The following is a 27,172-nucleotide window of genomic DNA, read 5'->3' as shown; positions in this document are numbered from 1 at the left end:
ATGTCTGCGGGCACTGCCCGGCCTGTTTTGCCCTCGCAGAGGCCTTGACCCCGCTCTGGGGTCCAGCCAGGCATTCCTGAGGCCGGTGCTCCTTCTCCAGGACTCGGAGTTGCCAGAAGAGGCGGCGGGGGCAGGGCCACCCCAGAACCGAAGGCGCAGGCCTTCCCCGGCAGGGCGGGGCGCATGTGGGGCGTGGGGGCCCCATCTCCCTGCTCAGAGTCCTGGAGCCTCAGGAAGCCACGAGCTCTTACAGCTGCGAAGCCGTCGTCCCTGGCGCACACCGAGGGCCACCCCTGGCGCGGGCTCTGAGAGCAGCACCCCCGCCCGGGGGCGGGGGCCCTCTGGGCGCAGGGAGAGGCCGGAGCTGGGTTTGGAAGGAACCCCTGGGCACTCAGACCGGACAGGGCTGGGCGTCCTCAGCAAGCAGAGTGCCAGGACCCGGGGCCGCCTCCCGACAGGCTGTGGGCTGTGCCCTCCGCGGCCCCTGGCCGCCGACTCCTGGGAGGCTTCCCTCAGAGACCGGCGGAGGCCAGCGCGATGGCACTAGCTGGCGGTTCTCGTCCCCGCTGAGCTCGGCTCCTCGCGCAGAGGTCCCCTCTGCACGGCCAGCGCCCGCCCACGAGGCTGGGAGCCTGCGTGCTGAGCGACCGTGTCTCTTGCATCTGATCCCAGTGGCTCACAAACACGCTCCTTTTCCAGTGGACCTGGGGACCTCCTTGGACCCCGAATCCCCACCATGGGTCACCTTGGCTTTGAATGGAAGAGCAAAGATTCTCTTTGGGGGCTGAGGGGTGCAGCCCACCCTCCCCCATTCCGGCCCGCGAACCTCTCCACTCGTCCGCCCCCACGTGGGTCGGTGCGGCCATGCCCCCGCCCCTCCAGGGCCCCCGTGACCTCGCTGATCCCCACTCTCCGGGGGGCCCACATCTTTCTCGGGCCTCTTCGAGGCTGGTACGGGAGAGGACACGTGTGCCGCCCCGGGACCGGGCTACCCACGGGACACGTGAGCAGCGGCGTGAGACCATACATGCGATCTCTGCAGAGATTCCCGGGCACGAGCCTTCCGCCTTCCCCGGCGAGGGGCAGCTTGCGCAGCACATGAGCAGATGCTCCCGGGGACTCCGAGGGGCCGGAGCGAGGGGCAGGGCTCTGGCCGGTCAGAGAAACGCGGTGGGGGAGACACGGGCTGGGAGCACAGAGGCTGTCAGAGACTTCGCCTCGAAGAGGGTCACCCAGCACCCCTGTTCCTGAGGCTCCGTGGAGGCCGCCGCTCTGCCCCAGGGAAGGTGGATGGGGGAGCACCGGGGGGGGAGCTGCGGTCCCCGATTAACAGTCTCCACGGAACAGGGGGCACCGCTACGGCACCTCAGCCCCCCTGCTGACCTCACGCCTCTCAGCCCATCAGGAAGGAGTAGCCACTGTGTCAGTGTATTGAGCCCGAGTCTGCAAACTCAGGGGAGAGCCTCTGCCCAGGAGCTGGGGGGCCGCCGCCCAGGCCAGCAGGGGCCGGCCACGCTAGCTTCCGGGGCCGACCGGGCCGGCAGAGCACCCTGCGTGCAGGCCCTGCGGCCGCCCCTTCCTGGGACCACCGAGGCCGTGTCTCCCAGGCTTGCGCTGCCCCTGCCCAGCCCCGCCCAGGCTGGAGATTGCAGAACAAGCTGTGCATCGGGAACCTGAGGCGCAGGGACGCTCCGAGCACGGGGCCTCTGTGGGCAAAGAATTCCGCGCAGCAAACGGTGCGGCCGCCGCCCCTCGCGGGGCTCTTCATTTTGGGATAGGCATGAAATGGTAGCGGCCAAACCCCCACCCCAGTCCGCCGCCTCCAGGCCTGGCAGCGCAGCGGGGACAGAAGAACAGGACGGGGGGGCGGGGGGAGAGGGAGAAGTGTGCAAACAGAGGGTCTGGAGGGGCGGGGGTCCCGGAGGGACCTAAGCAGCAGGAGACCCCCGGTGTGGGCCTCAGACCCGTCAGCTCCCGCCGACCTGGCCACGGTCCGTCTGGAGGCGCCCCCTGGGTCCCGTGGCGGAGCGCCCCGCGGGCTCTGCCCTCCTCAGGCGCAGCACCGGGCCGGTGACAGGCAGCAGTCGGCGGGACCCGTGGCAGGGCCTCCGCGGGCGGCGGGGGGTCTCCCCGGCCCGGCGCCCCTCAGGATCCACCTGTCAGGCCTGCCGCGGGAAGGTCCTGGCCTGCGGACGTCCCGCTCCGGCGTCCGAGCGGGGCCAGGGCTGACTCGTCATCCGCAGCCTCTGCCCTCCTGTCCGGCCGCCCGCGCCTCCCGCCGGTGGGTGGCCGCGGCTCTGCCTCCTCGCCAGGTGGGGCGCAGTGAGCCCCCGCGTGCCACGGGGGCCGGGGCGCTGCCAAGAGAGAAAGAGTCGCCGCTGTGGGCTGCCGCGCGCCGGCTCCCTGACCTCTCCCACACCCGGACCCACGCCGAAGGCCATGTCTGCACAGCGACCGCAGCCGGTGCAGGAGCCCGCCACCCCCACCCCCGACCCGAGGGCTCGGCGAGGTCGGTCTCGGCTGACCCGCGGCCCGTGAGGGGGCATCTACGGGAAGGTCAGAGGGGCTGTGGCCCACAGGCCCCTGGCTCCCCGGGCCCGTCCTGGCCAAGGTGGGGAGGCGGCAGCCCAGGGAGGCGAGGAGTGGGGGATGGGGTCGGGAGGGTTGGGTTCTCACCAGGGAAATGAACACCGGAGCGGCACAGAGCGTTCCGACCCGCTCCCTGTTCCCAGGGCAGGCATCTGGGGCAGAGGGCACAGGGTTGGGAGCCAGGCCTTCCAGATTCCCTGCCCGCTCCCTCCCCTGGGCCTTCCTGACCACAAGCCCGCCTCCACCCCTGCCCCACGCCTCGCCCCAGACCAGGACACCTCCTGCCTCCATCCGCCCAGCCGGCCCCAGGGCGCCGCCCTCCAGCTTCTCCTCAGGCCTCTCAGCAGCTCCGTCCCAGGGCCCAAAGCCCACTGCCAGCAAAGGCCGCGGAGCCAGGCCAGCCGGGCCGGGCCAGCCGGGCCGGGCCAGGGGGCCCCCGGTCTTCTCACAGCCCCTGAGGACCCCGCCCCCAGAGGGAGACCATCCTCCTGCCTCAATGCCACGCTCAAACTCTCCCACGAGGAGCGTCCACCCCTAGCAGGAAGGGGAAGCTTCGGGGCCGCCCACCCTGGGGTCCCCCAGCTTCCGGGGGGCACTACCCGGGCACTCGGGGGGCGGCCGAGGCCCAGCAGCTTGGGGGCCCTGCGGGCCAGCCTCCCCCGACTGGAGCCGCAGCAGAAGCCAGTCAGCAAGGCCCAGCCCGCCCAGCCCCCTCTCAGCACATGCAGGGCCCCTGCCTGGTGCCCAGAGGTCAGACTCCTGGGCTCCTCCTCTCTGGTGGCCGCAGGACGGGCCAGCTCTTCCGCGGAATGCTGGCTGGAGTCCCCCTGCTCTCCGCACAGGAAAGGGGAGCAGGCAGGCAAGGCAGGCAAGGGTGCTGGGTCCCCCGAGGGCTTACCTGATGTGGCCCCGCGCCGAGGTGGTGGGGGGCCGGGAGGTCGGACAGTGCGCCCGGCCCTTCAGGACACGAGGGTTCCGGTCCCCAGGCCCTGCCGGGCCCGCACCGTCTGGATGGCCTGCTGGTTCTTGAACTTGACCAGGCCCAGGGTGATCTGGGCATTCCAGCCCGGGTCCTCGAGGGGACAGCGGAAGTCGATCTCACCGCCGCCCTCGGTCACCAGCGTGAAGTAGATGTGACGCCCAGTGCTCTCCACGCACTCCACGGCCTTGATGCGCGCAAAGCTGAGCTCCTTGGGCCGGCCGCCCGTGCCCTTGGCCTCGAAGAGCTGCAGCCCGCGCTCGGTGAGCACGCAGCGTTTCCGCTTCCACTGCTGCAAGAGGCCGCCGCTGCGCTTCTCCAGGACGCCCTCCTTCAGCACCGCCGCCGCCGCCGCCGTCATGGGGCCCGGGCCCGGCCGCCGCCGCGGGCCGCGCGCGCGGTGCGCCCTGCTCGCCCGCGCCCCGGCCGCTGGTGCGCGCGCCCCGGCGCCTGCCCCGTCACCCTGCGCCCGCTCCGGCCGCAGCGGCCCCGCCGCCTCTGCCCCGTGCGCCCAGCCGCGCTCGCGCCCCTGCCCGCTCGCCCGCTCCCCTGGGCTCCGTCTGCGCGCCGGGCGGCAGCTCGGGGGACTTGCCCTTACTTGTCCCGCCGCTGCCTCCTGCGCGGCGCATTCCTGCCTCGCCGGCCCTCCCTCCGCACCGCGCGCCCGCCCGGGCAGGGCCTCGGGGGCGGGGCCGGCCGGGGGCTCTGTCACGCCCCGGAGGCACCAGGCGCCGGCGGGAGGGCTGGTACCGGGAACGGGCCGCTTACACAACAGCCCCGGCCTCTGGCCTCGCGTCTGCCGCTTCTTGCCCCCGCCGCTCCGCAGGCTTCGGCCACCGGGGGGACAGTTTTGCGCGCAACGCTGAAGCGGCGCCCGCGGGGGCCGGGCAGCCGCTGGTGGTTTCGGACCGCGGGAAGCCTGGCCCGCCCGCCGCTGCCCCTTCCCCGGCCTGGCCGACCCCCCTGGGCGTCGTGCGATGGGGAACAGGAGGGAGACGCTGGGGTCGGGGTAGGGCTGGGAGGCCGCAGGCTGCGCTCCTCCCCCAGGGGCAGAGCTCGTTGCCCGGGGTCCTCAGAGCTGTGCCCCACGGCCCCTGCTGGGGAGACCTGCGCCCCCTCCCACCCTGTCCCCGGGGAGGGGAGCCCCGCAGAGAGAAGCCAGTGTGAACTGGGCGAGGCCCATGGGGGCCGCTCAGCCTCCCTGTGGTGGAGGGGGACCCGCTGGTGACCTGCTTGCAGTCCCATCCTCCACCCGCCCTGGGAGGGCCCAGGGCTCAGCCCCAGGCCTGTGTCCCCCTCCTAAGAGAAAGGGCACCTCCCTGGACTGAGCCTCGGGGGCCGGGGCTGCAGGGGGGGCTCCCCCGCTTCGCTGTGTGAAGGGTGCGCGGGGAGACGGCAGCGGGGTTCCCATCCCTCCGCAGCCTTCGGGCAGCTTCACTGCCCTGCAATTTCCTCGTCTGTCAACGGGAGGGTTGATGGGGCCTTATCTCCGGAAGCTCAGGTTAAGAGCTGTCCTGGAAGCCGGGGACAAGGCCTGGCAACTCCCACTGTCCCAACAAATGGGAGCCCCCTCCCCCGACCGTCATGGCCTCCGCAGGGGAGGGGGCTTGGGGTGAGGCCGGGCCCTGGAAGGCGGTCACCCTGCCCCCCCCCCCCCCCCCCCGCTCCTCGGGGCCACCCATGTCTCAAGGGCCTAGTCGCTGGGGGTTCATCTCGGATGATCACGGAGATAATGGTAGGTGCTAATGACGCTAATAAGATCTCTTTGTCCCCACACCCAGATTTCCGCCCTCCTGCCCGAGAGGCAGAGCCTTAACGGCAACAGGCAACAGGAGGGTCGGGGTGGAAGGGGGCGCCCTGCCCTGTAGCGCCCCACCCAGGAGGCGGGGGAGGAAGCTGCCAAGGTCCCACCCGCACAAGGGACGGCGAACTCCCCAACCCCCTCCTGGAGAGAGAGGGGGCCGCGCCGTGAGAGAAGGGGGGAGCCCAGACGGTGTCCCCCCAGGGAAGGGAGCCCGAGGAGCCCCCGGCCCTGACCCCAGGGCCTCCAAGGCCTCAGTCTCCCGCCGGCGGCCGCTCCGTGGCTGCTCTCTCCAGCCCCCACCCCTCCACGACGCCCCCTGAGTACGCCGGCGAGCCCGGTTCCGCCAGGACCAACGCTTCGTCTCTGCTGGACTTCCCGCCCTCCCGCTGCTGGGCCTGGGACTCCCGACGCTGTCCCGCTGCAGGTTAATTCACAAACAGCTCTTGCGGCTGTTCGATTCCCATGGCAGACAGGGATGGTTTCACTGAGGAGACAAACAAGGCCCAGAGAGGTCAAGCAACCGAGATAAGGTCACACAGCGTCGCCAACGGCCACGCCGCGACGGGAATGGAGGGCGGCCGAGAGGACCAGCTCTGTGGATGATGGTGCGGTGCGTCCACGTTGGTGGCCATAGCTCCGCTCCGCAGCGGCGAGTGCAGGCCGATGGAGCCCGGGAGTCCCGTCCTCCGGGCCCATGAGCCTGGGGACGGGGCCAGGTGGCTCACTCTTGAGTCTTGCCCCAGGGCTGGCGTCCTGCCCGGCAGCCTCGTCGGGGGGAGGCACAGGCCTCAGGGGGACGACTTGGGCCCCCAGACGGGTCGGGGGCCTTCGGGAGCCGGGGGCGCAGGGTGCGAGGTCGGGGGCTCCCACTCAGCCTTCCGCGGGGCTCGGGGCCAGGACGGGGCTGCAGGACCGCTGACCTGCACCGCCAGCCTGTCGGCGTCCAGCTGGGCCGGGCTGGGCCGCCCCCCGGGCCCAGAGCCCGGTGCGGGGGCCGCTCCCTCTCGGCCCGGCCGTGCCTAGCGCAGCAGACGGAGTCCGGGTCCCCTCGGGGGCCCCCAGGACAGGGTGGAAAGAAAAACAGGAATGGGAGGACCCGAGAGGCACAACACGGAACGCAGCTTTACCGGAAGGCCTGTCGGAAGGCCGGCCCAGCGGCCACCGGCGGGCCCCACCTCCCTGGCTGCAGGCGCCCGACTCCCGGCGGGGAGAGGCCCAGCGCTCCCCAGACTGAGGGTGCAGGTCCCCACTCAGTGGGTCTGGGATGGGGCCTCACTTTCCTCATTTCTAGAAGCCTCTGTGCGATGCTGGTGTTGCAGGAACGTCACACACGCTTCAGGTGGTGAGGCCTAGCCCCGTGCCCCTCGGTCCGGCCTCATCCTTACGGGGGGAGCCTGTGAGAAACGCTGTCTGTGCTCCCCCGGACGGGCTGGTCGGGCCCTCCGGGCCTGGGGCCCAGAGCTGCCAGGCGACCCTGCCGTGCAGGGAGCGCGGGGACCTGGTGAGGAGCAAGGGCCCTGAGCACAGACGCCGTGTTGCGACCCCAGCTCTGTGCCTGCCCCTCTGACCTCCGCGCCCTGGACCTGCCCCGGAAGCTATCGGGCCCGGATCAGACTGGCAGGAACGCCAGCTGGCTCGGGGGGGCTACGGCCCGGCCATGTCGATGGCCCCCCTTTAGGTAAGACCAGAAGGATGCTGCTCCTCCCCCCTCAGCCTGCCGGCCGGGGGCCCCTCCTCGCCCAGAGGGAACAGGAAGTGGGGCTGCACACAGCCCCCACCCCTCCCACCCACGGGCCCAGCCCCCTCTCCCAGGAGACCCCGGCTGATGCCCCTCAGGCTTCCCCTGAGCCGCCCCGCCCCTTTGACGCGGGGCCGGTTTCCTCGCAGGGACACAGGGGAAGCAGCGGATCAAGGCGGCAACGTCTCTAAGGACCCGGGCTTTATGGGCTGCGTTGCCACAGAGCCGGGGCGGCCAGCGCCCAGGCCGACCCGCCCGGACCTGCCCTGGGCCGGCCCCGCTCTCCCTCCACCCCGGCTGGAAACCCCCTCCCACGCACAGGCCTTGCAGGGCCTTCCAGCCCGACTGCTTTCCCGATTCCCCAGGGATCCCTGCCGTCTGCAGCGCCCGCTGCCCCGTCGGATGAGTCTGGGCGTGAGGGCGTTGGATCCCCGCTTGGGTCTGGCAGGGACTGGACGTGTGGGCTCGGCGTGCGGGCTGGGGCCTGCGGAGCCTTCCCTCTTCCCCGGTCACGCAGGCCCCGGGTGCCCACGGTGTTGGAGCCAAGGGGCCTCTCCCGCCGGACCCTCGTCCTCGGGGACCCTGGGCCGAGGGGCAGAGACACCGGGGGACTGGCTGACGCCCAGAGAACTCGGGGCCTCGACCAGCCTGCCCGTGCAGCCGCGCCAAGTGCACATGGTGCGAGGCAAGGGTGGTGAGCCAGGCTCTGGGCTCCGCGCGGGGACACGGTTCTCCTTCCAGCGGGGGCTGGCCGGCGGGGGGAGGTGGCGCGCCCGGCCTCAGGGAGCCGCGTCCTTCTGAAGAGGATGCCAGTGACGCTCTCACAGGCTGCGACCTAGGCTTTGCAGAGCCCCGACCCCCGGGACTGGACACGGCTGCCTCAGGCGCAACCCCCTGACGCAGGCGCCTGTGCTTGTTGGGAGAGGCTGGGTTGGGCCCCACTAACAAACTGCCCGGACCCCACAGGCCGGACCCAGCGCGGGCTGCCCACGCAGCCCGGACGTCCGACGCGGCGGGCGGGGCAGGCGCTCAGACCCGAGCCAACGGCATGGCAGCGGCACCGGCCCCCCGGCGGGTGGAGGGCCGGCCGAGTCCACATCCTGAAGGTCCTCGTTAGGCGTGACTCACAGCAAGTGCACGCGCCGGGCGGATGACACGCTCCGTGACAGATGACTTACACGGGGCTCTTCAGGAGTTTCGCCCACAAGTGACATGTCTCGTCTCAGCTCACAGGCCAGAGCAAGCTACGTGGCCACAGCGCTCTTCGAAGGAGGGAGAGAAGCGTGACCTCACAGGCGCCCAGAACCGGGCCGTGTGGCCACCAGGCGGGCGCCCCCAGGAGGTGGGGAGGACCCGCCCTTGCCCGGCCCGGATCGAGCCGGGAACCCTCCTCCGCAGGAGCCCCGCCGAGGGCAGCGGAGGGGAGACACAGAAGCCCCGGGGCAGGCGCTTCGGAAAGGGCACCGGGCCTGTCCAGGCAGGAAAGGCCCGCAAAAGGCTCCATTCAGACAGGCCACTTCCTGAATTTCCCTGGCCTTTGGGGCGCGTCGACCTACGCCCGGAGACTCGGAGGCTGCGAGCCGGGCGGGTCCCAGAACGCGGCCGGCCCCGACAGCAGCGCCGCCTTCCCCGGGAGTGGGGTGCCAGGCGGGGCGCGGGCCCCGCCCGGCCTGCCTGAGAGCCGCCTGCACTTTCCCGAGGTTCTCCGCTGTTCCTGAGAAGCGCTCCTCCGGCATGGACTGAGGCCAACACCCCCATTTCCCACCGGAGCAGGTGACACCCCGAGGAGGAGGCCGGCCCGAAGTCACACGGCTGGTTCCCAGGCTGCTGCCACCGCTTGCCAGTGACGTTGACTAAGTCACCTAAAAATGCACTGGACCTCAGTTTCCTCCTCTGTGAGAAAGAGGTCACCACCGCCTCGCACTGCTGCCGTGGGAACCAAACGGGACGGCGGGCAGGCTGCTGCCGGCACCCGGCGTGGGCTCTGGCACGCCGCCCCTGCCACGGTCGCCGCGGGACTCCGCGCCTCCTGCCCCTGCTTCTTCTGGAGAAGACGCGCCCCGAGCTGCGGGGGTGGGGCCTGGACCCTGCGGCCTGGGCGTCTCTTCTGCTCCCACCATTTGACCTTCGGCCAGTCCTGGAATTGTCCTTGGGGAGATCAATCGCCAGGGGAATGATGACAGCACTGCCTCCCGGGGGGAGGGATCCGTGACTTAACACCTTGCAGGTCCCTAGGAGGCTGTGTTGCACACAGGACAGGCGATGATGGTGCTCCCAGCGCGTCCAGGACAGAGAGGCTCGGGGGAGGGAGCCCGCCCGGCGGGGAGGGCCTTTCTCAGAGGGAGCCACTTCCGCCCCCAGCCGTGGGGACCCATTTATCGCAGGTCCCCAGTCTGCGCTTCCAGCCCCCGCCCCCATCCCTGCTGTGTTTTTCTTAAAGCTTTTACTCATTTATTTTTCGAGCGAGGGGAGGGGAGGGAGAAAGAGGAAGAGAAACATCCATGTGTGGTTGCCTCTCGTGCGCCCCCTGCTGGGGACCTGGCCCGCAACCCAGGCCTGTGCCCTGACTGGGAATCGAACCGGCGACTCTCTGGTCCGCAGGCCAGAGCTCAGTCCACTGAGCAGCCCCAGCTGGGGCTTTCTCGGCTGATGAAATGGCCTCACTGGGCTCCCTCGGCGTCAATCAGGAACCGCTGGGCGGTCAGGCTGCCTGTCCCAGGGAGCAGGTGGACAGCTGTCCCTCAGGAGGGGGATTAGACCCGCAGGAGAGAAATAGGAAGTCCCCTGTGATCACCAGCACCGGCCCGAGCCCAGCTGCTGGGCAGGGCGTCCAGCTTGGGGCAGCAACCCAGCGGGGCCAGGCTGCAGAGTGGAGGAGGGCGCTGGCCGGCCAAGCCTGGTCCCGTCTGAGGGCCTTTGGCAAATGCAGATTCCCAGACCGCGCTAGGCCGACCGCATGGGAGCCTCTGGGGGTGGGGCTGGGACTCCCCCTTAAAAAGTTCACGTGATTTTCATTACTGGGAGGATTGGAGGCGGGACCAGGGGCGGCGACCCCATGGTGCTTCCTCACCCCACGTGATCCAGGGGTCAGCCCCTCCCACAGAACGGACTGTCCTGCTCAGGGATTAATTGCTCAGAGCCCAAGAGCAGCCGGCCCCCCACTCACCCTCCCGCCTGGCTCCTCTGATCTCTGTCCTCAGCCCTCAGGTGACCCAAACAGGTTGCCAGGGCTCTGGGAGGAGGGACTTTCCTGAAACTGGCCTCCAACCAGGACGGCAGCGCTGTCCCACGGTCCCCTCGGAGCGCGAAGAACAGCCACTCCGGCCCGGGGCGCCGGGGCGCGGCTCAGAGACGGGAGAACCGAGAAAGACGCCAGGATGGACGCGGGGACCCCGGCCCCTGCTCTGGGCCGGCCCCACGGCACGCAGCGGGGTGCCCGCCCGGGGCGCTGCCTCCTACGGGGGCAGGTGTGCACCGCCCGTGGGCCCAGACGGGGAGGCGCGCTGGCGGGGGGCGGGGGGCGGGGGGCGGGGGACGCGAGGCTCTGGCCTCGGCCCACAGCGCCGCCTACCGGCAGGCCCTCCGCGCAGGAGGCCGCCGTCCAGGTGCCCGCCCCTGCTCTTGCAGCCCCGGCCACCGCCCGCTGTCTGCCCTCGGGCGCTTCCTGCCTGGCACCCCTGCCCGACCCCTTGGTTTCCCTGCCAGGGGGTGCGTCCAGCCCGCTCCCCACAATGGGGCTGGCGGGGACCTCGTGCAGCCACTGGCAGAGCAGCCAGCAGAGGGCAGCCTGTCCCCAGCTTTGGGCCCCGCTCCCTTTCGGGCCTCTCCCTGGGCGGGGAGATGACGCAGGTGCATGGAACCGCCCGTGCGTCCCTCCCCCAACCGCGGAGACCTCCGGGGACCCTGAGGCCTCGCCTTGCATGGGGGCCTCCGGCCTGCCACAGCCCCGCTCCCTGTCCCTGTGCTCAGCCCTGGTCCCGCACCCGTGTGGGTCCCACACCTGCGCGGACCCACTTTCTCAGGGCAAGGAGGCGCCCATCAGGCCATGGCGGGACCTGGGCCTCATGGCGCCACGCATAGGAGGCTGCTGACTGTCCCAGCCTCTCCTCGTTGGTTTTTTTTTCTTACTGTTTCCTAAACTCCCCGTGGGGGCCGAGGAGCCCCACCCCTGACCATCGGACAGGACCCCTAGGATGGAGGACCCGCCAAGACCCCACAGAGGGGCTGTTCACAAAGAGCCAGCCTTCCCGGGCTCACCTGCGGGGGGCGCTGTAGGCTGCATGTCTGTGTCCCGTCCCCCCCGCCCCCGAATTCCTGGGTTGAAATCCCAACCCCCAGCTGATGGGCTGCGGGGATGGGGGGGTCTTTGGGAGACTGGGCCGTGAGGGGGGAGCCCCCAGGAGGGGGTCAGCACTCCCTGTCCCTCCACCATGTGACACCAAAACCTGCCCGCGCTTTTATCGGGGACTTGTAGCCTCCAGCGCTGGGGCCCCCATTTTGTTAGCACAGCCTGAGTGGACGCGGGCAGGGCCCGACGCGCAGGGGCCGAGCCAGATCCCTGCCCCCCACGGGGCAGAACGAGCTTTCGGGACTCCACAGGGAAGTCCCAGGGGCGGCACTGCCCTCGCTCGCTGGGGCTTTCCAAGCGAGGGGAAGCTCCGAGCCCAGCGCGGGGCCTCGCCGAGCCCCTCCAATTCCGAAGTCCACGCAGCTTCACGTGCAGGTGGGGGGCCGGCGGGAGCAGGGCACCTCATGCCCGCGGATCGCCTGGCAGGCTGCCCCCCCGCCCCCCCCCCCCGCGGCCCAGACCCTGCACCAGACTCGGCTCTAACAGCTTTTATTGACCAGACGAGGCATCAGCCAGTGCAGGACCCCCCCCCCCCCCCCACAGCTCTGCTGCATCCCCGTCCCTCCCCAGCTCCTGCTGCTCCTGCCCTGGGGGCCTTGGTCGGGCGGGGGATCGGGGGCGGGGCGGGTGTTAGGGGCAAGGCCCTGTGTGGCAGGAAGGGCCGAGGCTTGGGTGCCGGTGGAGGGGGGGTGTCCAGGAAGACCGTGGCCGAGCCTCCGACGTGGAGGCTCAAGCAGGCATGGCAGCCGCGCACTGGCAGGGGCGTGTGGGGACAGGAGCCGTGGCCGCAGCCGCCTCAGGACCCCGGGGGAGGGGCGGTGCCATCCACCCCCCAACCCGGGCCTGAGACACAGACGCGTGTAGGGTGTTTCACTGGGGCCGCCTCCACGCAGGGAGCTGGGGAGGAGAGGCCACTTCCTGACTCTGAGGTCCCAGACCTGGGCGTTTTCCGGCCCCGAGGGGAGGACAGTGGCTGCCCACAGCCTCGAAGGTCACGGCCTGCCACCCTGCCTCATGCCTCTGTGGCCCCTCGCCCCCTCCCAGGACTCCTGAGCTGGGGCCCGCCGCAGGCCTGTGCAGGGACACCGCAAGGCCTGGCCCTCTCCTGCAGGGGGGGACTCTGTGGCCGACAAAGCACAGCCTCCCCGCCGGGCTCCGGGCCTCATCAGCCGATGGGGGACTCTCAGACCAGGAGGCTAAGAATAGAGGTCTGTGGGGTGCGTGTGGGGAGACCGCTGTCCCAGGAAACTAAAGCCTCTGGGGTGCCTTCCGGTGACAGCAGCGACCCCAGGCAGGGGAGTCCCTGAAAGGAGGGAACCTCCGGCCGATCCCAGACAGGAGGGCACCAGACACCAAGCTCCGTTCACTAGTGACGCGCGGCAGGGCTGAGAAGAGGGGGCCGGAGGGGGCGAGGCTGCGGGAGGGGGCGGTGAGACGGCCTGTGGGCCGGCGGGCAGCGGGCGGGCCGGCCGGCGCGCCTCACTCGGAGTGGACCAAGGCCCCTGCTCCTTGCCCAAAGCCAAAGCCTTTGGGCCCGAAGTTTTTAGCGTAGCATCCTGCGGAGAGAAGAGACAGGTCAGGACACCCCGCCCCGGGCCACCCTTCCCGCCCCACCCCCGCCCCACTGCCCCCAGGGCCCGGCCAGGCCCCCGTGAAGCCCCCAGCCCCGACAGCAAGGAGGCCCTCTGCTGGGACAGCCCTGGGCCGGGGTCAGCAGCCGGTGCTGCCCGCCCAACCGCACGCGCCCTGGGACTCTGGGTGAGCCACAGGCTGCCTCCGGCTTGGGCTTGTCTCCTGTGTGAAAAGGAGGGTCCCCGTGGCACCGCGGCACAGCCCCGACCCCGGCCGCTGGCCGAAGCGGCTCACCTACCTTTGCAGTAAATCTCGCCGTCCTTGTCGGCCAGGGTGGTGGACTCAAGGCCTTTGCCGCACTTGGCGCAGCGGAAGCAGGACTTATGCCAGGACTGTGTGGGCGGGGACAGTTAATGCTGCCCCCAGGCCGGGCGTCCCCGCCCCCTGCCCCCCGCCCCGTGCCCCTGACTTGATGGCTGGAAGTCTGCCGGCCGGGGCTGCTGGCAGCAGAGGCGCTGCTTAGGACCTCGCACCACCTCGCACCATCGCAAGCGGCCGGGGGGTCCGCGGCCCCCACGGCACCCAGGCGGGCAGGCCAGGGCGGGGTCCCCGCTGAGGTGTCTCCTGCAGACCCGCGGGGCCAGCGGTGCAGGCGTGGGCTCGTGCGGCCCTGCCCCTCCCTCCCCTGGGGGCCCCTGTGCCCACCGGGCAGAAGGGGAGTGAGAACCAGAGACGCCCACGTGCGGGCGGGCTTTTGTCACGGGGGTTCCCCGGAGCCGGGCCGGCCTCTGAACTCCTAGAACGGGGGCCTCGTCTGCCCGAAGGCCGTCCCCCCTCGCCAAGGCTGCGGAGAGGACGGCCTTCGCAGGGGCCGTGCGGGCACAAGCCAGGCCCCAAGGCGCCCCGAGCCGGCGGTGCCCGGCGGTGCTCTGGAAGGGGGCGGGGTCTGTGCCGTGCACTGAGCTCAGCAGCGAGGTCCCAGGGTAGCTCCTCCAGGGGACGCAGGAGCCCCCCCCGCCCCCGCTCCCGGTGGCTCTAAGGGGCGCTCGGAGGCTGCGCAGGGCTAGTGGCCTGGCCGGCGCTGCGGTGGAGCCGCTGGGGCAGGAAGGCTTCTCACAGGCCGGCAGCGGCTGCGCAGGCCCCGCGGCGGACGGGCAGGCAGCTTGGCAGGGGCCGGCTGCGCTCAGGCCAGACAGCACCAGGCCTTTTAAGGGCAAAGAGCCTCCCTCAACGGGGCTGCAGGGCCAGATAGGAAGCTGGACCTCCTGGGCTCCCCGGGCCTCCGCTGAGGTCGGCGGGCCAGCCCCTCCCCGCCGCGCCAGCCCCTCCCCGCCGCACGGTGGCCCTGGGCCCCTCCCAGCCCCTCCCTACCGCTTTCCAGGCTGGAGGAGGGCAGCTCCCGGGCAGACCACCCACCGGCTCGCTGGGGGGCCTCGCCTCCCTCCCGCCCGCTCCCTCACGGGCTCCTGCTCCTCCAAGTTTCCTTCTTGGCCAAGGTGGGGGCGGGGGGGGCCCTCCAACCTCGTCTGCTGGAACACATAATTTCCTCATCCTGACTCCTTAGCAGAACAGCCTTAACTTGAACTTTGACCCCACGGAGGCAATGGAAGGAGTGATCCTTGGCTACTTTTCACCAACTTCGTGTTAATATGAGCATCTCCTGTTTTCCTGTCACTTAAGCGATGGCTGGTGAGGACTTTCATTCTGACCTCACGGCAGTCCCCCAAAGTAAACAGCTGACCCTGGGCGCTGCGTGGGGTGGTCCTCGCAGGCGGTCTCACTCAGGCTTAGAGCGGCTCTCTCTGCTGGGGCCCCTCACTTACAGACGTGGGAGTGGGGCTCAGGAAGGTGAGGGGCCTCCCCAGTCACGCAGCTCAACGGAGACGATGCGGCCCCACGTGCCAAGTTCCAGAGCCCACGCGCCAGGACGTGGTGTCCCCAGCCCTCCCTCTCCCCGTCCCCGTCCGCGGCCCGGGCCACCGGCTCACCTTCCCGGCTCCGATCACCTTCTCGGCGGCGTAGACGGCCTGGCTGCAGCGGGGGCAGCGCTCGGAGCTGCCGATCTTCTGGGCGAACTTGGACGCATTGGGGTTGGTGGTGGGCCGGTGGCCAGGGGTCCTGCGCGAGGAAGGACACGGTGGCTCAGGCCGAAACTAGGGGGGCGCCGGGCCGCGTGGGCTCGACCCGCCTGCGCCTCACGGGGGCAGGGCCGGGCCCCGGGGCACGTGGGGGTGGCCTCCCACCCCACACACGGAGAAACCCAGGCTGCGCGCAGCGTCCCTTCCCTGGAGACACCCGTGGCCTCCGTGGCCTGCTCGGACCGCGGGAACCCTGCGACCCCGCACGGCCAGGCCACGGCCCCGCTCGCTGTGCCCCTGCTGTCGGTCATCAGACCCTTCCCAGGCCGAATCTGCTGAGAAACCACCTCCCCGGGGCCACGGCCTTGGCCGGACGGTGGCAACGCACGGCCTGTCATTTCCGTCCACCCCCGGGGCCAAGAGCCGGCCGAGGTGACCGTGGACAGCACCCTTCAGAGCGCGCCAGAGGCCGGGGGTGCCCGCGACCGAGCGACACTCTGGAGCACTTCCAAGGGAGGGACAGGCTCCGACGCCCGCGGACTGGGGACCCGGGGCAGCCGCGGGCCCTGGGCTGAGCTCTTTCGTGTGCGAAAGGGACGCGGGGCACAGGCGCTGCCGGGCCCCTTGGCCACGGAGGGCGGTGCCGGCCTGCTCTGGCCCCCGCACCCCCGACGGGCCCGGCGCGGACGGGCGCCACGGTGACCCGGGAAACGGCGTCCTGAGCCGCAGCCGCTTCACCCACAGCGGTGAGGGCCGGGGCGCCGGTACTCACTCCTCGTGCCGGATGCCCAGCGACTCGCCCTTGTCAGTGCTGAGGGTGCCGGCGCCCTGCCCGTAGCCGTAGCCCTTGGGCCCGTACTTCTTGCCGTAGCAGGACTTGCAGTAGATCTCCTCGCCGTGTACGGCCACAGTGGTGCTGTCCAGGTTCTTCCTGCAGACCACTGCGGGCGGGCGGGGGCGGCGGGGGTCGGCGTGAGTGCGGGCGCAGGCGCGGAGGCTCCTGAGCCCTCCCGCCCGACCCCGGGCCCCCGGGAGCAGCCTGGAAGTGCAGGTAAGGACACCCCCCCCCGCAAGCCGGGAGGCGACTGGGAGGGGTCTGAGCCCCTCTCCTGGGAGCCTGGGGGGCCTCTGAGCCCCTGCCCTTCAGGCTGCGGCCTCGGCTGACCCCCCGGCCGCAGGAAGCCTGAGGCTGCCTGGGCTCTTGTCTTGAGAAGGAGACCACGTGTCCAGACAGGAGAGGAGAAAAAAGGAAGGCAGGAAGGGGAGGGCAGGGCCTTCCTGCCCCCAGCACTGGAGGAGGGGCAGTCTGTGCGGCCTTGGGGGCGGGGGCGCTGGGGAGGCAAGGCACCCAGAGGGCAGGTTTGCTATTTCTCGGTGGGCCCACAGGTGAGCTCAGGTCGCGCCAGCAGCATCTGAAGCTTCCAGGCTCGGCAGGCCCTCTGGGTCCAGGGAATCGCGGTCAGACCCGCGAGGAACGCCCTGACCCCGCCTCTGTGGGCCTGGGCACCTCCCTGTGTGTGGGGGGGGTGGGAAGCAGCCGGCCGGGCCGTGGGATGGCTTAGAGCCTGGGGGCCTGGAGCAAGGGGGTTGCGTCACCCCCCAGCTCTCCCCCCAGCTTTCTTCCCGGGGCGCGACCTGGGGCCAGTTACGATCTGCTTTACAAATGACACTGAGCCCAGAAAGGCAAAGCCTCCCAGCCGGGGCTGTGAGCCCCAAACGAGGGCTCACACAGACTGCTCAGCCCCAGGCCTGGCACACAGCGGGCACCCCACGAACACTGACCACGTCCATTGGTGTCTGAAGCTGGGACTCGGGGCGCCTGGGCCCAGGCCCCGGAGGCTCTCCTTTGCTCTGTTTCTCCAGCTCTTGTCCTAGGATGTTAATCTGGTTCCCCGATACTCCTTAAATAAACATCGGGGGGCGTGCCCCCCAACTCTCCCCGCAAGCCCGTCCCCCCCGCCCCAGGAGACGCTCAGCTCCTCACCACTGGCCACTCTTGCCCTTAAAGGGCTGGCTCCTCTCAGTCACAGCCCCGGGTCAGAGACTTCAGACTAAATAAGGCCCCCCTCCGGCCCCCGGGATCCCCACCTCATTCCAGCTCCCGGCAGCCCAAATAGGGAGCTCCAGGAGGGAGGGAGGAGGGGCGGCAGGCCCAGGTCTCCAGCATTCCCTTGTAGGGCGGACGTGGGTGCTGCTCCCGCAAGGCCCAGGCTGAGCCGGGATTCCAGGCCAGGGAGGCAGGGAGCGAGACAGGGTCTCTCCCGAGGGGTCTCCAGCAGGAGCCCGAGGAGGCCCCGGGGAGCCCCGACTTCTAGATCCGCGTCAGGGCCGCTGCCGTCTCTGCCCTGCCTGCTCCCCCAGAGCCCGTCCTGCCCGCCTGGGCCGCCTCCCACCCCGGCCGAGCCCTCTGCCCCGTGGTCTGCTGACCTGCCGGCTCCACCCAAGGCTCGGACATGGGGGATCCCAAAAGCAGGCCTCAGTTCGCTTCTGCCAAACCACGTTAAGCCACAAAGAGAGCTACGGGCTAGCTATTCGGGCCGATTACCTAGTGTTCGTCTACTCCGGCCGCTCGTGCTAAGCGAGGCCTGTGATGCTGCTTGGGCGCGAGGAAAAGAGGCAGCCCCGGTGAGCGGTGGCCCCCCGCACCCCGAGACTGAGGCCGACGCTCTCAGCCTCCAGAAGGAAAGCCAAGGCGCACGAAGAAGTTCAAGCTCCCAGAATTGGCAGAAGCAGGGCCAGGCCAGAGCCCAGTGGGGCCTGAGTGTTTCGGGGGCCCCCGCCCCTTCAGGCAGGCCAAGCCCCCGGGGCCAGGAGCTGAATCCTGAGAGCGCCCCTCGCCCGGCGGACGAGGTGACAGGAGACACCCGGCCGAGGGCACGTGGCTTCTGGGAGCTTCCCTGGGCTCTCGGGTTCTGGGAGCGGCCGCTTCCATCAGCCACCACCATGGGGTGAGGCCGGGCCCCCAGTCTTTCCCAGGAGGGAGCCGGTCACAGCTCAGACTTGGGCGCTAACCCCCACCAGTGGCGGGGCCCCAGCCGAGGAGCCGAGCGTCCCTGCTGCGGCCGCAGGAGGGCCAGGCAGGCCCTCTCGTCCCTGCTCCGGGGTCAAAGGCCACGCCCAGGGCAGAGGCCGCTCTCCCTGAGTTCGTCTGTTTCCCCGTCCCTTCCTCCTGTGTCCCTTCCTCCTGTCCGTCCCAGACCCAGAAAGGCGGGCAGGCGCCACAGTGAGCAGAATCCAGAGCCAGTGACTGGAAGCAGCCAGAGGGTCTGCGGGGACGCGCTCAGGCCCGGCCCACAAGGGGCTGCGGCCCCTCCCGCCGGCCAGGCCCAGGCCCCGCTGCCTCTCGCTTCCTTAGAAGGGAAAGCCCTGGGATCCTGTGAGTTGTTCTGAATTCCTGAGCGCCGGCTGGACAGCTTTCACTGTAAAAGAGAAGTGAGACTCCTTCCGTCCTAAACAGGCTGCCTGGCGCTCGCTGCCGCTCTGGGCGCTGGGACAAGCGCGCGGCGGAGGTGCCTCCGTCCGCCCGGACCCGGGAGAGACGCTGAGATGAGAGGCTGCGCCCCACGGCGGTTAGCTCACAACTCCCCCTCCCCAGCCTGACTTCGACAACTGCTTCTAATCCTCCACACCTCCGCGCACCCCGGCCCCGCCGGCCGCTTCCTCTGCGCCCCCTGAGTCCCCGACTCCCCTCAACCGCCTGACCCCCAGCCGCCCCCGGCGCATCAGCGATGAAGCAACATCGGAGCAGAGAGGCCCCAGGGACCCCAGGCGCCTGGACCCTCCCCCGGGCCAACGCCAAGCCCTCCTACTCCCTCTGAAAAAATAAACGCCCCGAACATTCCTCAGCGCAGTGAAGTGCCGATAACACGATGCTGCTGCTGCGTGCGGCTCCCCGGGGCTGGAGGCCAGCAGACCTCGCGCGTTCCCATCCCTCGCGCACCCGCCTGCGGCCCTGGGCCCTGGGCCGTGGGCAGGGGTGGGACCCCACGGCCCCTGCTGGCGGCTTGTGCCTCTCCACCAGGAAGCAGGCAGCAACCTGCTGAGCAGGTGGCCCGTGGCCTAGCTGCTTTCTCCGCTGGATCACAAGTCACCAGGAACGCAGACGCCACAGTCTGCTCCCCTAACACTGTGCACATGAGACCCCGGGTCTCGGCCTCCCCTGGGGTCTCCTCGGTGGCCCCGTCTGGCTGTGCCAGCTGTGTGTGTCCAGGGGTGCCCGCCAACGCACTGAACCCTCGCGCTTCCTGTAACGTTCTGTTTCCCAAGCTTCCTTCATGTGACTTTCACAACAACCTGTTATCGCTCATCTCCCATGAAATAACGAGAAAACAACCAGAGAGAGAGAGAGAGGGGCTAACCCATCCACCACCCCCCAGACGATGGAGCCGAGCCAGGCGCAGACAGGACGGGGACAGCCCGGGAGCCCGGGGCTTCGCCGGCCATGCCCGCGTCCCCTCTGCCCACCCTCGGGGCCGACGCATCGGCCCATCGCAGCGAATGGGGGAGGTCTCCCCACGCCCTCGCTTCCTGGGGGCTCTGGACGCACCCCTGGCCCGGGCACCAGCCAGCGAAAAGGAGGAGGCGGGGTCTCTGGGTGGCCGGAGGCCTCCTGGCCATGTGGCGCTGGTCGCCTGGTTCCCGCTCCCGCGGGCTGGGACCCGAGCCACCCGGAGGGGTGTCAGGGAGCTCGGGCCCCTCACGCCCTGTCCCAGGCTGTGAGGCAGGAAGGGAAGGGACAGGGAGCGATGGGGGTTCCTGCTGGCGGGGGGGGCGGCGAGGAAGGGACAGCCAGCCCTTTGCCTGGCCTCAGCCTCCTCCAGGGCTGCAGGCGGCGCCGCTCCTGAGCGAGGGGTTGTTCGGGCCCACAGGCTGGTGAGCCCTTGGGCCGGACGCGCCCTCCTCTCGAAGGGTGGGATGTGGCAGGGAGAGAAGGAGAGCGAGCCAAGTGGAAAGTTTTCCTAACCGAGCCTTGCGCGCAGCTTGGCTCGGCCCCCGAGCGCCCCCACCCCCCACGGGCTCTGGCCAGCGTCCCCTTGGAAAGCGGCTCCTGCCGGAACAAAGAGGCCCTGAGTGCTTCCCGCCCCAGCTGCGGCTGCAGCCAAATGTCAAGCTGTTTACATCCCACGGGGCCAGTCCCCTGGGGGGCCGACAGGCCCGGCCCCTGGGGTGCCCCCGCCCGCCCGCCCGTCGCCATGGCAACCGCAGGGCCGGCCGTACTCACTGCACAGGAAGCAGGACTTGTGGAAGCTGCTGCCCTCGCACTGCACCTCCTCGGCGAAGTACACGGCCTTCTGGCAGACCCCGCACTTCTTGCCTCCTCCCCAGTTCGGCATCCTGAGGCTGGGCGCAGACGCAGGGATCGCGATCGGCCTGTGGGAGGGCGGGACCAGGTCGCCCGGGGCGGGGAGGGCGGGAGGGCACCCCGGCCCCTCCCCCACCAGCTCCCGGCCCCGCGGGGCAGGTGGGGGACGCAGGTGAGCCCCCGCCGTGGCAAGCTCCGCACAGCGGGCGTCCACAGGGAGGGAGCGCACACGCGCGCGCGGGGCACGGCCAGCAGGCCTGGGAGAATCAGGAAACCCAGGTCGCCGTGCGAGGCCCACAGGCGGCAGGGCCGTGTTGTCACGCGGTGAGCGCAGCTGGGGACGGGCCGGCTGCGGCTCCGTCCGGCGGAGACGTGCCCCCCGTGCAGCGCCCCCGGGGTGTCTTCAGGGGCAGAGGGGCTGCCTGGGACCCTCCTAACAGTGGACGCTGTCACGGCTTTTTGTCCCAAGGCCTTGTCCCCTCACTTGGCTCCTGGGAGGAGAGCCCAACCCTGTGGCCGGGCCCCGGGCTCACCGGTGCCCACCGTGCCCCTGCTGCCCCGGGGCCTGCAGGACACGGGCCCCCGAGCTCGGTGCCATTGTCCTCAGACTGGCCCTCCCACCCGGCTTCTCCATTTTTGCCCCCAGCTTTGGTCCCTCGCCACGCACGAGTCCCGTCCCCGCCCGTGCTCCCCGGCGCCCCAACCCCTGCGGAGCCCCACAGACGCCCCTCTGACGCTTGCCCTCCGCCCCGTCCAGCCTGGGCCCCTCTCCCTCGCTTTGCCACCCCAGGCCAGCCCCCCCCCGCCCCGGAAGAGACCGCGTGTGACAGTCACTTCTCTTGGTAGCCACCCCGAGAGTCGGCCACACAGCAAGGCAGGGACCTAGCCGGACCCCTGCGGCTCCTGGTTCAGCGAGGGGCCAGCAGTGCATTTCAGGCCGATGACACAGGAGAAGGGAAAAAGTTGAGGGGACTCTGGAGAAAAAAATATCCCGAGCGTCTGAGAGAACCTCCTGGAAGCAGCGCCCCGCCCCCGGCGTGAGAACAGGGGAGCAGGGGCAGTGGGGGGCTCTGGGCTGCTGTCCCGAGGGGCAGGCAGGCCCAGGATGCAGCTGACGGCAGGGCCCACAGCGCTGAGAGACAAAGGGCCCAGTGTGCAGGGCCAGCATCGAGCCGCCGCTCTCAGCCGCACTCTGAATTTTCCCGTGAAGGGCACCAGCGAACGCCCTCGGCTACTGCAGCCCCGTGCAGCCGGCTGCGCCCCCGGCAGCCGTCCCCGGGGAGCTGCTCCGGAGCCTCCGTCCCAGCCTGTCCCCGCGCAGCCACCAGGTCCTGTGCTCTGCCGCCGTCAGTGACTCCCTCGTGCCTGGGAAAGGCGAGCACTGCCCACTCTGCCCAGCTCTGTCAGCTGTTACGGCGCCTCACGCGCGACTGCGGCTGATGATTTCGCACCGCGGCCGCCACAGTGCCCAGCGCGCGGCCGACCTGGGGGGCTGCACAGGCCGAGGGGCTGGAGCGGGGCCTGCTGTCCCTTCCCACGCGGCTGCAGCGGGCCGTTGACCGCTGCACGCGGCCAGCTTCCCCAAGCCGGGCCCGGGCCAGCCACAGCTCACGCACACCACAGGTAGGGTTTCCGCACCTGACCCCTCTGTGTCTTCCTCGGGCACCACCCTCCCGAACCGGGCCTCCCGGGTCCCCGGGGATGGTCCTCGTGTCTCCTTCGGCCCTGGGGACTCCGGAGGCCTGCGGCCTGGAGGGGCCAGAGCTCAGGGCTGCAAAGCCACGTGAGGTGGAGGGCAGTTAACCAGGAGGGTGACAAGGACCGCTGTCTGCCTCTCCAGCCAGCGTGTCCTCTCCCTCGTCACAGCGCCCGGCGCCGTCCAGGCAGCTGCCTCTGCCCGGTCACGCAGTCACATGGGAGGAACCACGTTCCATGTTTGAGAAGCCACGTCAGAGGTGGACGGTCCTCAAGGGCAGGAAGGAGACCCTCCTCTGGCCAATCCAGCCAAGTGACAGAACACTTGTGCCCTGAGGTCTAGTGGAAAAACCCGTCCCTCCTGGTCCAGCAGCTCATTTTCCCCGGGGCCAAAGAGCAACTTCTGGGCAGAGCTCACGTCTCCGCCCACGTGGTCTGGTCGGGGCCTGTCAGGTGTCTGCTGGGCGGGAACCACGCTCTCGCGTTACCTGCGCCCGCGGTCCCTGGCCAGGTGCGTGGGCGAGCCGCCCTCCCTCCCGACCGCACGGCCGGCCCTGCCTGCACTTGCCCCCCCCAACCCCATGAGGTCAGGAGGGCAGCCAGGGAGAGCAGGGACGGAGGGGCCTGCCGGTCAGGGGTCAGGCCCGTGTCTCGGAGGCGACACCAGAAAGCCCAGGGAGAAGGCCTCCGCTGAACATAGGGTCCCTGGCAAGGACACACGGCCAACGCGGGCACGAAGGTCAGCCTCACCCCCACTCCCCTCCGGGGTTTCTCCGGAGCCCTGAGCTCAGCCCGCCTCCCTAAGCAGCAGGCCGGCATCACCGCAGGCCCCACGGCCCCCAGGGGCTGTGAGTGACCAGGGCGGGGCTCTCTGCGTCCCTTCCTCTCCTGCTGGCCCCCAACCCGCGCAGAGCACGCAGCTCTTCGCCCTTGGACCCAGGAATCTGGAGGCCAACCGAGGCAGACGCTGGGGTGTGCGGTTTCAGCATTTCAAGGCTCTTACGGGAAGTCCTGCATTATAACACATGCCCCGGTGTCATCAACAGATCCGGTTCCTTTGCCTTTGTGTGGAGTGACGTCAGGGTGGTGCGGTGACAATCAGTGATCCCAAGTGGAAAGGGTCCCAGTGATTTCTCTTCAGTTCACTTGAAATAACAAGCGAGCATCCTTTTCTTATAACACCAGCTGCTTTGCAGCTGACACCTCGGGAAGCCCCATCCCAGACACCCGGGTGGTGAGCAGCCGCACCAGGCAGCGAGGCCCCGGCAGAGCCCCCGCGACCTGCTCAGGGGCCGGAGGACGCAGTGCCCCGCGGCCCCAGGGAGGTGCTGGAAGGGCCAGTCTGGGATTTACACACTTTACCATACATGGCAATCCCTCAGCGCTGACGTCAGACGAATTCCTGGGGAGCTGCGTTGACAGCCAGCCACCGCCACAGCAACTACTGACAACTGGAAACCACAGGCCGAGGCTGCTGTCCGTGCCCAGGACCCCTCCCCTCCCCGTTCCCTGTCCCCACGGCCGCGCGCGCGCGCGCACATGTGTGTGTGTATGTGTGTGTGTCTTTTCTCAAGCAGACTCTTTTCCAGGTTTTTTCTTTCCTGCCAACCTGGCACCAAAATTCAAACGCGCATCAGGCCTGAAGAACGCGTTCCCCGGGGGATCGGGGACACCCACCCTCGGGGTCTCCTGACCCCACCCTGGCCATGCAGCAGAGTGAAAACCTAGAGGCTGAGTCCTGGCCCTGACTCCCTTCACATTCACGCTGACAAAGCTGCACTGAGAGTTCACCCGCGGCTGTAAAGCACTTTGCAGAACTTTTGTGTTCCCAGGGCGCAGGTATTTCCTCAGTGAGTTGCTCTAGAACCAGGAGACAGAGTAGCACAAAAGTGGTAACAGGGGGCAAGGGACTGGGGGGGCTTTGAGTGGTCGCCCCCTGACTTAGCACCTTGAGCCTCAGTTTCTTCCTCTGTAAAACGGGGCACATCAGCCCCTACTTCATAGCCTGTTCCAGACAACACACGCAGGGCCGGAGCCGGTGCCAACACCTGCCCACTACGGTTTGGAGGCGAGACCGGCCGCACACAGTGTTCCGGCTGGGGTCCCGATGTGGGCCAATTCGCCTGCGTCCTGGCAAATGGCTGACTTGGAAAAAAGTCCTTTCATGATCATTAGCACCTCGTGATCCTCCCAGAAGCCAACTCTTCACAATAAGCCGGGTTAGCACAAATGTTTAACCCTTCGGCAGCCGACCAGGAAAGCCTCCCCCGGGCCCGCCCACCCGAGGCCCACAGCAAACGAAAACAAGCCTCCCCCGCCCCTGCGCGCACCCCCACTCGCGGGAGCCATGGGCCAGTGGCAGCGCAAGGGTCCGGCGTGTCGGGCAGCAGGGCAGCTCGGCGGCCAGCCCGGTGCTGCCGCATCGGCCGCCCATCGCCACATATTTACCGATGGCCAACCCAGTGTCAACACTATACTCCCAGGCGGCAACTTTGGCCGGACTCCTGGCTCCGGAGGCAGACGCTTGCAATTAGAAAAGAAAACACGGGGCAGGAAGGCAGGGGCAGGCGCGGGCCAGGGGCAGAGCCGCCGGCCCTGCTGGGGTCGGCTCTCTGAGCGGGTGGGTCTTCGTTTGTTTTTCTTTTTTTTAGAGAGGGGAAGGAAGAAAGCGGGAGAGAAACATCCACGTGTGGTTGCCTCTCGCGCGCCCCCCGCTTGGGACCCGGCCCGCAACCCAGGCCTGTGTCCTGACTGGGAATCGAACCAACAACCCTTTGGTTGGCTGGCTGGCGCTCAACCCACTGAGCTGCACCAGCCGCGGCGGGTGGGTCTTCATTTTCTCTCCTCCAACTGGGCAGGGCTCCCCGCTCCTCTGGCCTAAACTTCCTTCCCTGTCTGGACTCTCCCTCCCAGAGGCAAAGGGTCATCCCCAGCCTCAGGGCACTGAGGGCTGAGGACCATCTCCGGCAAGAGGCCAGAGCCCATTGAGAGAATCAGGTGACCGCAGGCGAGAAAGAGCAGGGAAGCTCAGCACCCGCCACCACCCCAAACCCCACCTGGGACGCACCCCCAAAAGGAGAGCTGGGTGGCGGGCATCCCAGCCTCCTTAGCTCTGAGAGGGAGGGAGGGAGGGAGGGAAGGAGGGAGGGAGAAGACAGCAGCCGGCCCGAGCGTCTTCCTGGTCTCACGCTCCATCCCCAAAAGGAACTGAGCAACGAGAAGTCATTTGTCCGCAGTCGCCCACGGAAGGAGAGGCAAATGCAACATGCGGGGGCCGCCGGTCTGCCTTCCGCACCGTCTGTCCCCAAAGAGCCAGGCTGTCTTTTCCTGATGCACTTTGTACTATGGCCCGACAGTAACCGTCTTGGCTGGGAAGGGCCTGTCCCTTTACTCACCCCGCAGGGCAGGGGCGGGCAGCTGAAGCCCAGGCCTCAGGGAAGGGCCTGAGGTCCTCCTGCCCCAGGCCGGACCCGGGCCTGAGTAGATCACAGCAGGGCAGGGACCGGGAGCTTGGGCCGCCCTCCTGTCTGAGCAGACGAGCACCTGCCCCACAGTGGCGTGTGGGGCAGCGCACGAAAACCTGCTCCAACTGCGCTCAACCTCAGCCCCTTCCTGCTCCCCAGCCTCCAAGGGCTAAGCCACAAAGCACCCGCTGTGGGTTATTTTGGGCTTTTAAAGGTCCCCATTTGGTCCAAGACGTGGGCGGCAGAGGTGAAACGCGGCACAGATGTCCCAGGCTGGGCCACGCGGCCAGATGTACCCGCCCGCCCCGCCCGGGAGGCGAGGGCGGGGGTGGCACGGATGCCCTCATCCCCTTGCCGTACCATGAGCGTCCGGGGCCCGCGAAATCGCCCTTTGTTCTGCTGTGGGACCTGCGCAGGGCGGGGGACCCGGGCGCCCGGATCAGGGCACGTGGGAGCCCTGGCAGGGAGGGACTCGGCGCCTCCCGGAAACAGAAGCGCCCCCGGGCTAACTGCGGCCACTTGTCCCCACTCCTCGCCCGCGTCCGGGCCGCGCCAACTTTCCTGGCAGCGGGAGGGACCCGGAGGCGCTCGGTCTGCGCGGCACCAAGGGCGCAGCGGAGGAGCCGGGGCGCACTTACGGGGGGCCGGGGGGCGGGCGTGCGGCCGGGGCGCACTGAGCTGATGCGCTGCCCTGGCGCGCGCACGGAGCGCACTCACCTGGCGCACTCACCTGCAGCAGGATCGGGCGGTTGGCGGGAAGCGCTCCGACCAGGCTGCGGGATGCGCCCGCGCGCGCCGTTTTGTTCCGCTGGGCAAGGCGTGTCCCGGCCCCGCCCACCTGTGGGCTCTGCACACAGCACCACGGCAGGCTGACGTCAGGGCGCCCGCCGGCGGCGGCAGCGCGGCTCCCCCACTGTGCGCCCAGAACCTCTCGCTGTTTCCCTATCAGCCAGATGGCATCTGGGACCCTTGATAAACTTGTGCCCCAGGGAACGGTGTGGGTGGGGCGTCTCACTGAAGCGCGTCCCTGGGCGGGGCATAAGGGACACACTAGGGCGCCGTCTGAGACGGGTCTGAGCTCTGATTGTGCCCCTTTGCTGAGCTCTCACCCGGAACGCGGCCCCCCTGAGCTTCGGTCCGCATCTGTAAAAGCGGATGGGGAGGGGTGGTCCACAAGAGTGTTGCCTGGGACAGACCAGACCCTGCAGGACCCGGTGGCCCCGCCGCACGGTGGAGGCTCAGGAAATGGCTCGCCTCCTCCTCCAGCAGCTCTGCCCCTGCCCCCGTTTCCCCAGCCTCCCCTGCTGTCCGAGGGAGAACGCCCCGCTCCCCACTCCCAGAGCGGCAGTTCTGAGAAGTGGGGGCCTCCAGGCGTCCTCCAGCCTGGGCTTCCTTTCAAACCCCAAGCTGCTGAATTAGCTCCCCTCCAGGAGTCCAGCCAAGCATCTCATGATGCAGAAAAGTAAGTACTTGTCCAGCGTTCCTTGCTTTCTGCCCTCAGAAACGTCAGGCGTTGACAAGCCCTTCCTGTCCACGGGGCTTCTCTGAAGGAAGCCCGTCTGCCGGCTGCCCAACCAGTGCTTCTCGGGAGGAGCCGTAGGCG

General features: G+C 69.4%; 2 protein-coding genes across 4 annotated transcripts; both read right to left on the bottom strand.

Moving 5' to 3' along the window:
- Positions 1 to 534: 534 nt before the first annotated feature.
- PHLDA3 (pleckstrin homology like domain family A member 3) lies at positions 535 to 4,223 on the bottom strand. 2 transcript variants are annotated; one of them, XM_054576537.1, is made up of 3 exons: positions 3,488 to 4,223; positions 2,677 to 2,741; positions 535 to 2,354 (listed from the first exon to the last, which is right to left on the bottom strand). In XM_054576537.1, exon 1 carries the CDS (start codon positions 3,927 to 3,929, stop codon positions 3,549 to 3,551), a length of 381 nt encoding a protein of 126 aa, XP_054432512.1. In that variant the 5' UTR covers positions 3,930 to 4,223; the 3' UTR covers positions 535 to 2,354; positions 2,677 to 2,741; positions 3,488 to 3,548. The 2 variants fall into 2 exon arrangements, with proteins under 2 accessions (XP_054432512.1, XP_054432513.1); XM_054576538.1 differs by lacking the exon at positions 2,677 to 2,741.
- Positions 4,224 to 12,085: 7,862 nt separating this feature from the next.
- On the bottom strand, positions 12,086 to 26,389 carry CSRP1 (cysteine and glycine rich protein 1). 2 transcript variants are annotated; one of them, XM_054576532.1, is made up of 6 exons: positions 26,287 to 26,389; positions 20,330 to 20,478; positions 15,881 to 16,049; positions 15,019 to 15,148; positions 13,329 to 13,422; positions 12,086 to 13,014 (listed from the first exon to the last, which is right to left on the bottom strand). In XM_054576532.1, the coding sequence occupies exons 2-6, from the start codon at positions 20,439 to 20,441 to the stop codon at positions 12,938 to 12,940; spliced, it is 582 nt and encodes a 193-aa protein (XP_054432507.1). In that variant the 5' UTR covers positions 20,442 to 20,478; positions 26,287 to 26,389; the 3' UTR covers positions 12,086 to 12,937. The 2 variants fall into 2 exon arrangements, with proteins under 2 accessions (XP_054432507.1, XP_054432505.1); XM_054576530.1 differs by having other exon boundaries at positions 26,300 to 26,356.
- Positions 26,390 to 27,172: the final 783 nt, after the last annotated feature.

This window comes from Pteronotus mesoamericanus, unplaced genomic scaffold (genome assembly GCF_021234165.1).
Source record: "Pteronotus mesoamericanus isolate MK-2021 breed Mesoamerican mustached bat unplaced genomic scaffold, CSHL_Meso_final contig_347, whole genome shotgun sequence".
Lineage (NCBI taxonomy): Eukaryota > Metazoa > Chordata > Mammalia > Chiroptera > Mormoopidae > Pteronotus > Pteronotus mesoamericanus.
Note: the sequence above shows the minus strand (reverse complement) of the source record. Positions and strands in the feature narration are given on the sequence as shown.

Excerpts from the sequence above, each read along its gene's own strand:
- PHLDA3 (XM_054576537.1), bottom strand. The coding sequence starts at position 3,929 with ATGACGGCGGCGGCGGCGGCGGTGCTGAAGGAGGGCGTCCTGGAGAAG.
- CSRP1 (XM_054576532.1), bottom strand. The coding sequence starts at position 20,441 with ATGCCGAACTGGGGAGGAGGCAAGAAGTGCGGGGTCTGCCAGAAGGCC. Across the intron at positions 16,050-20,329 it reads CAAGTCCTGCTTCCTGTGCA|TGGTCTGCAGGAAGAACCTG; the intron begins GTGAGTACGGCC and ends GCCCGCCCGCAG. Across the intron at positions 13,015-13,328 it reads CGGCGAGATTTACTGCAAAG|GATGCTACGCTAAAAACTTC; the intron begins GTAGGTGAGCCG and ends TTCTCTCCGCAG.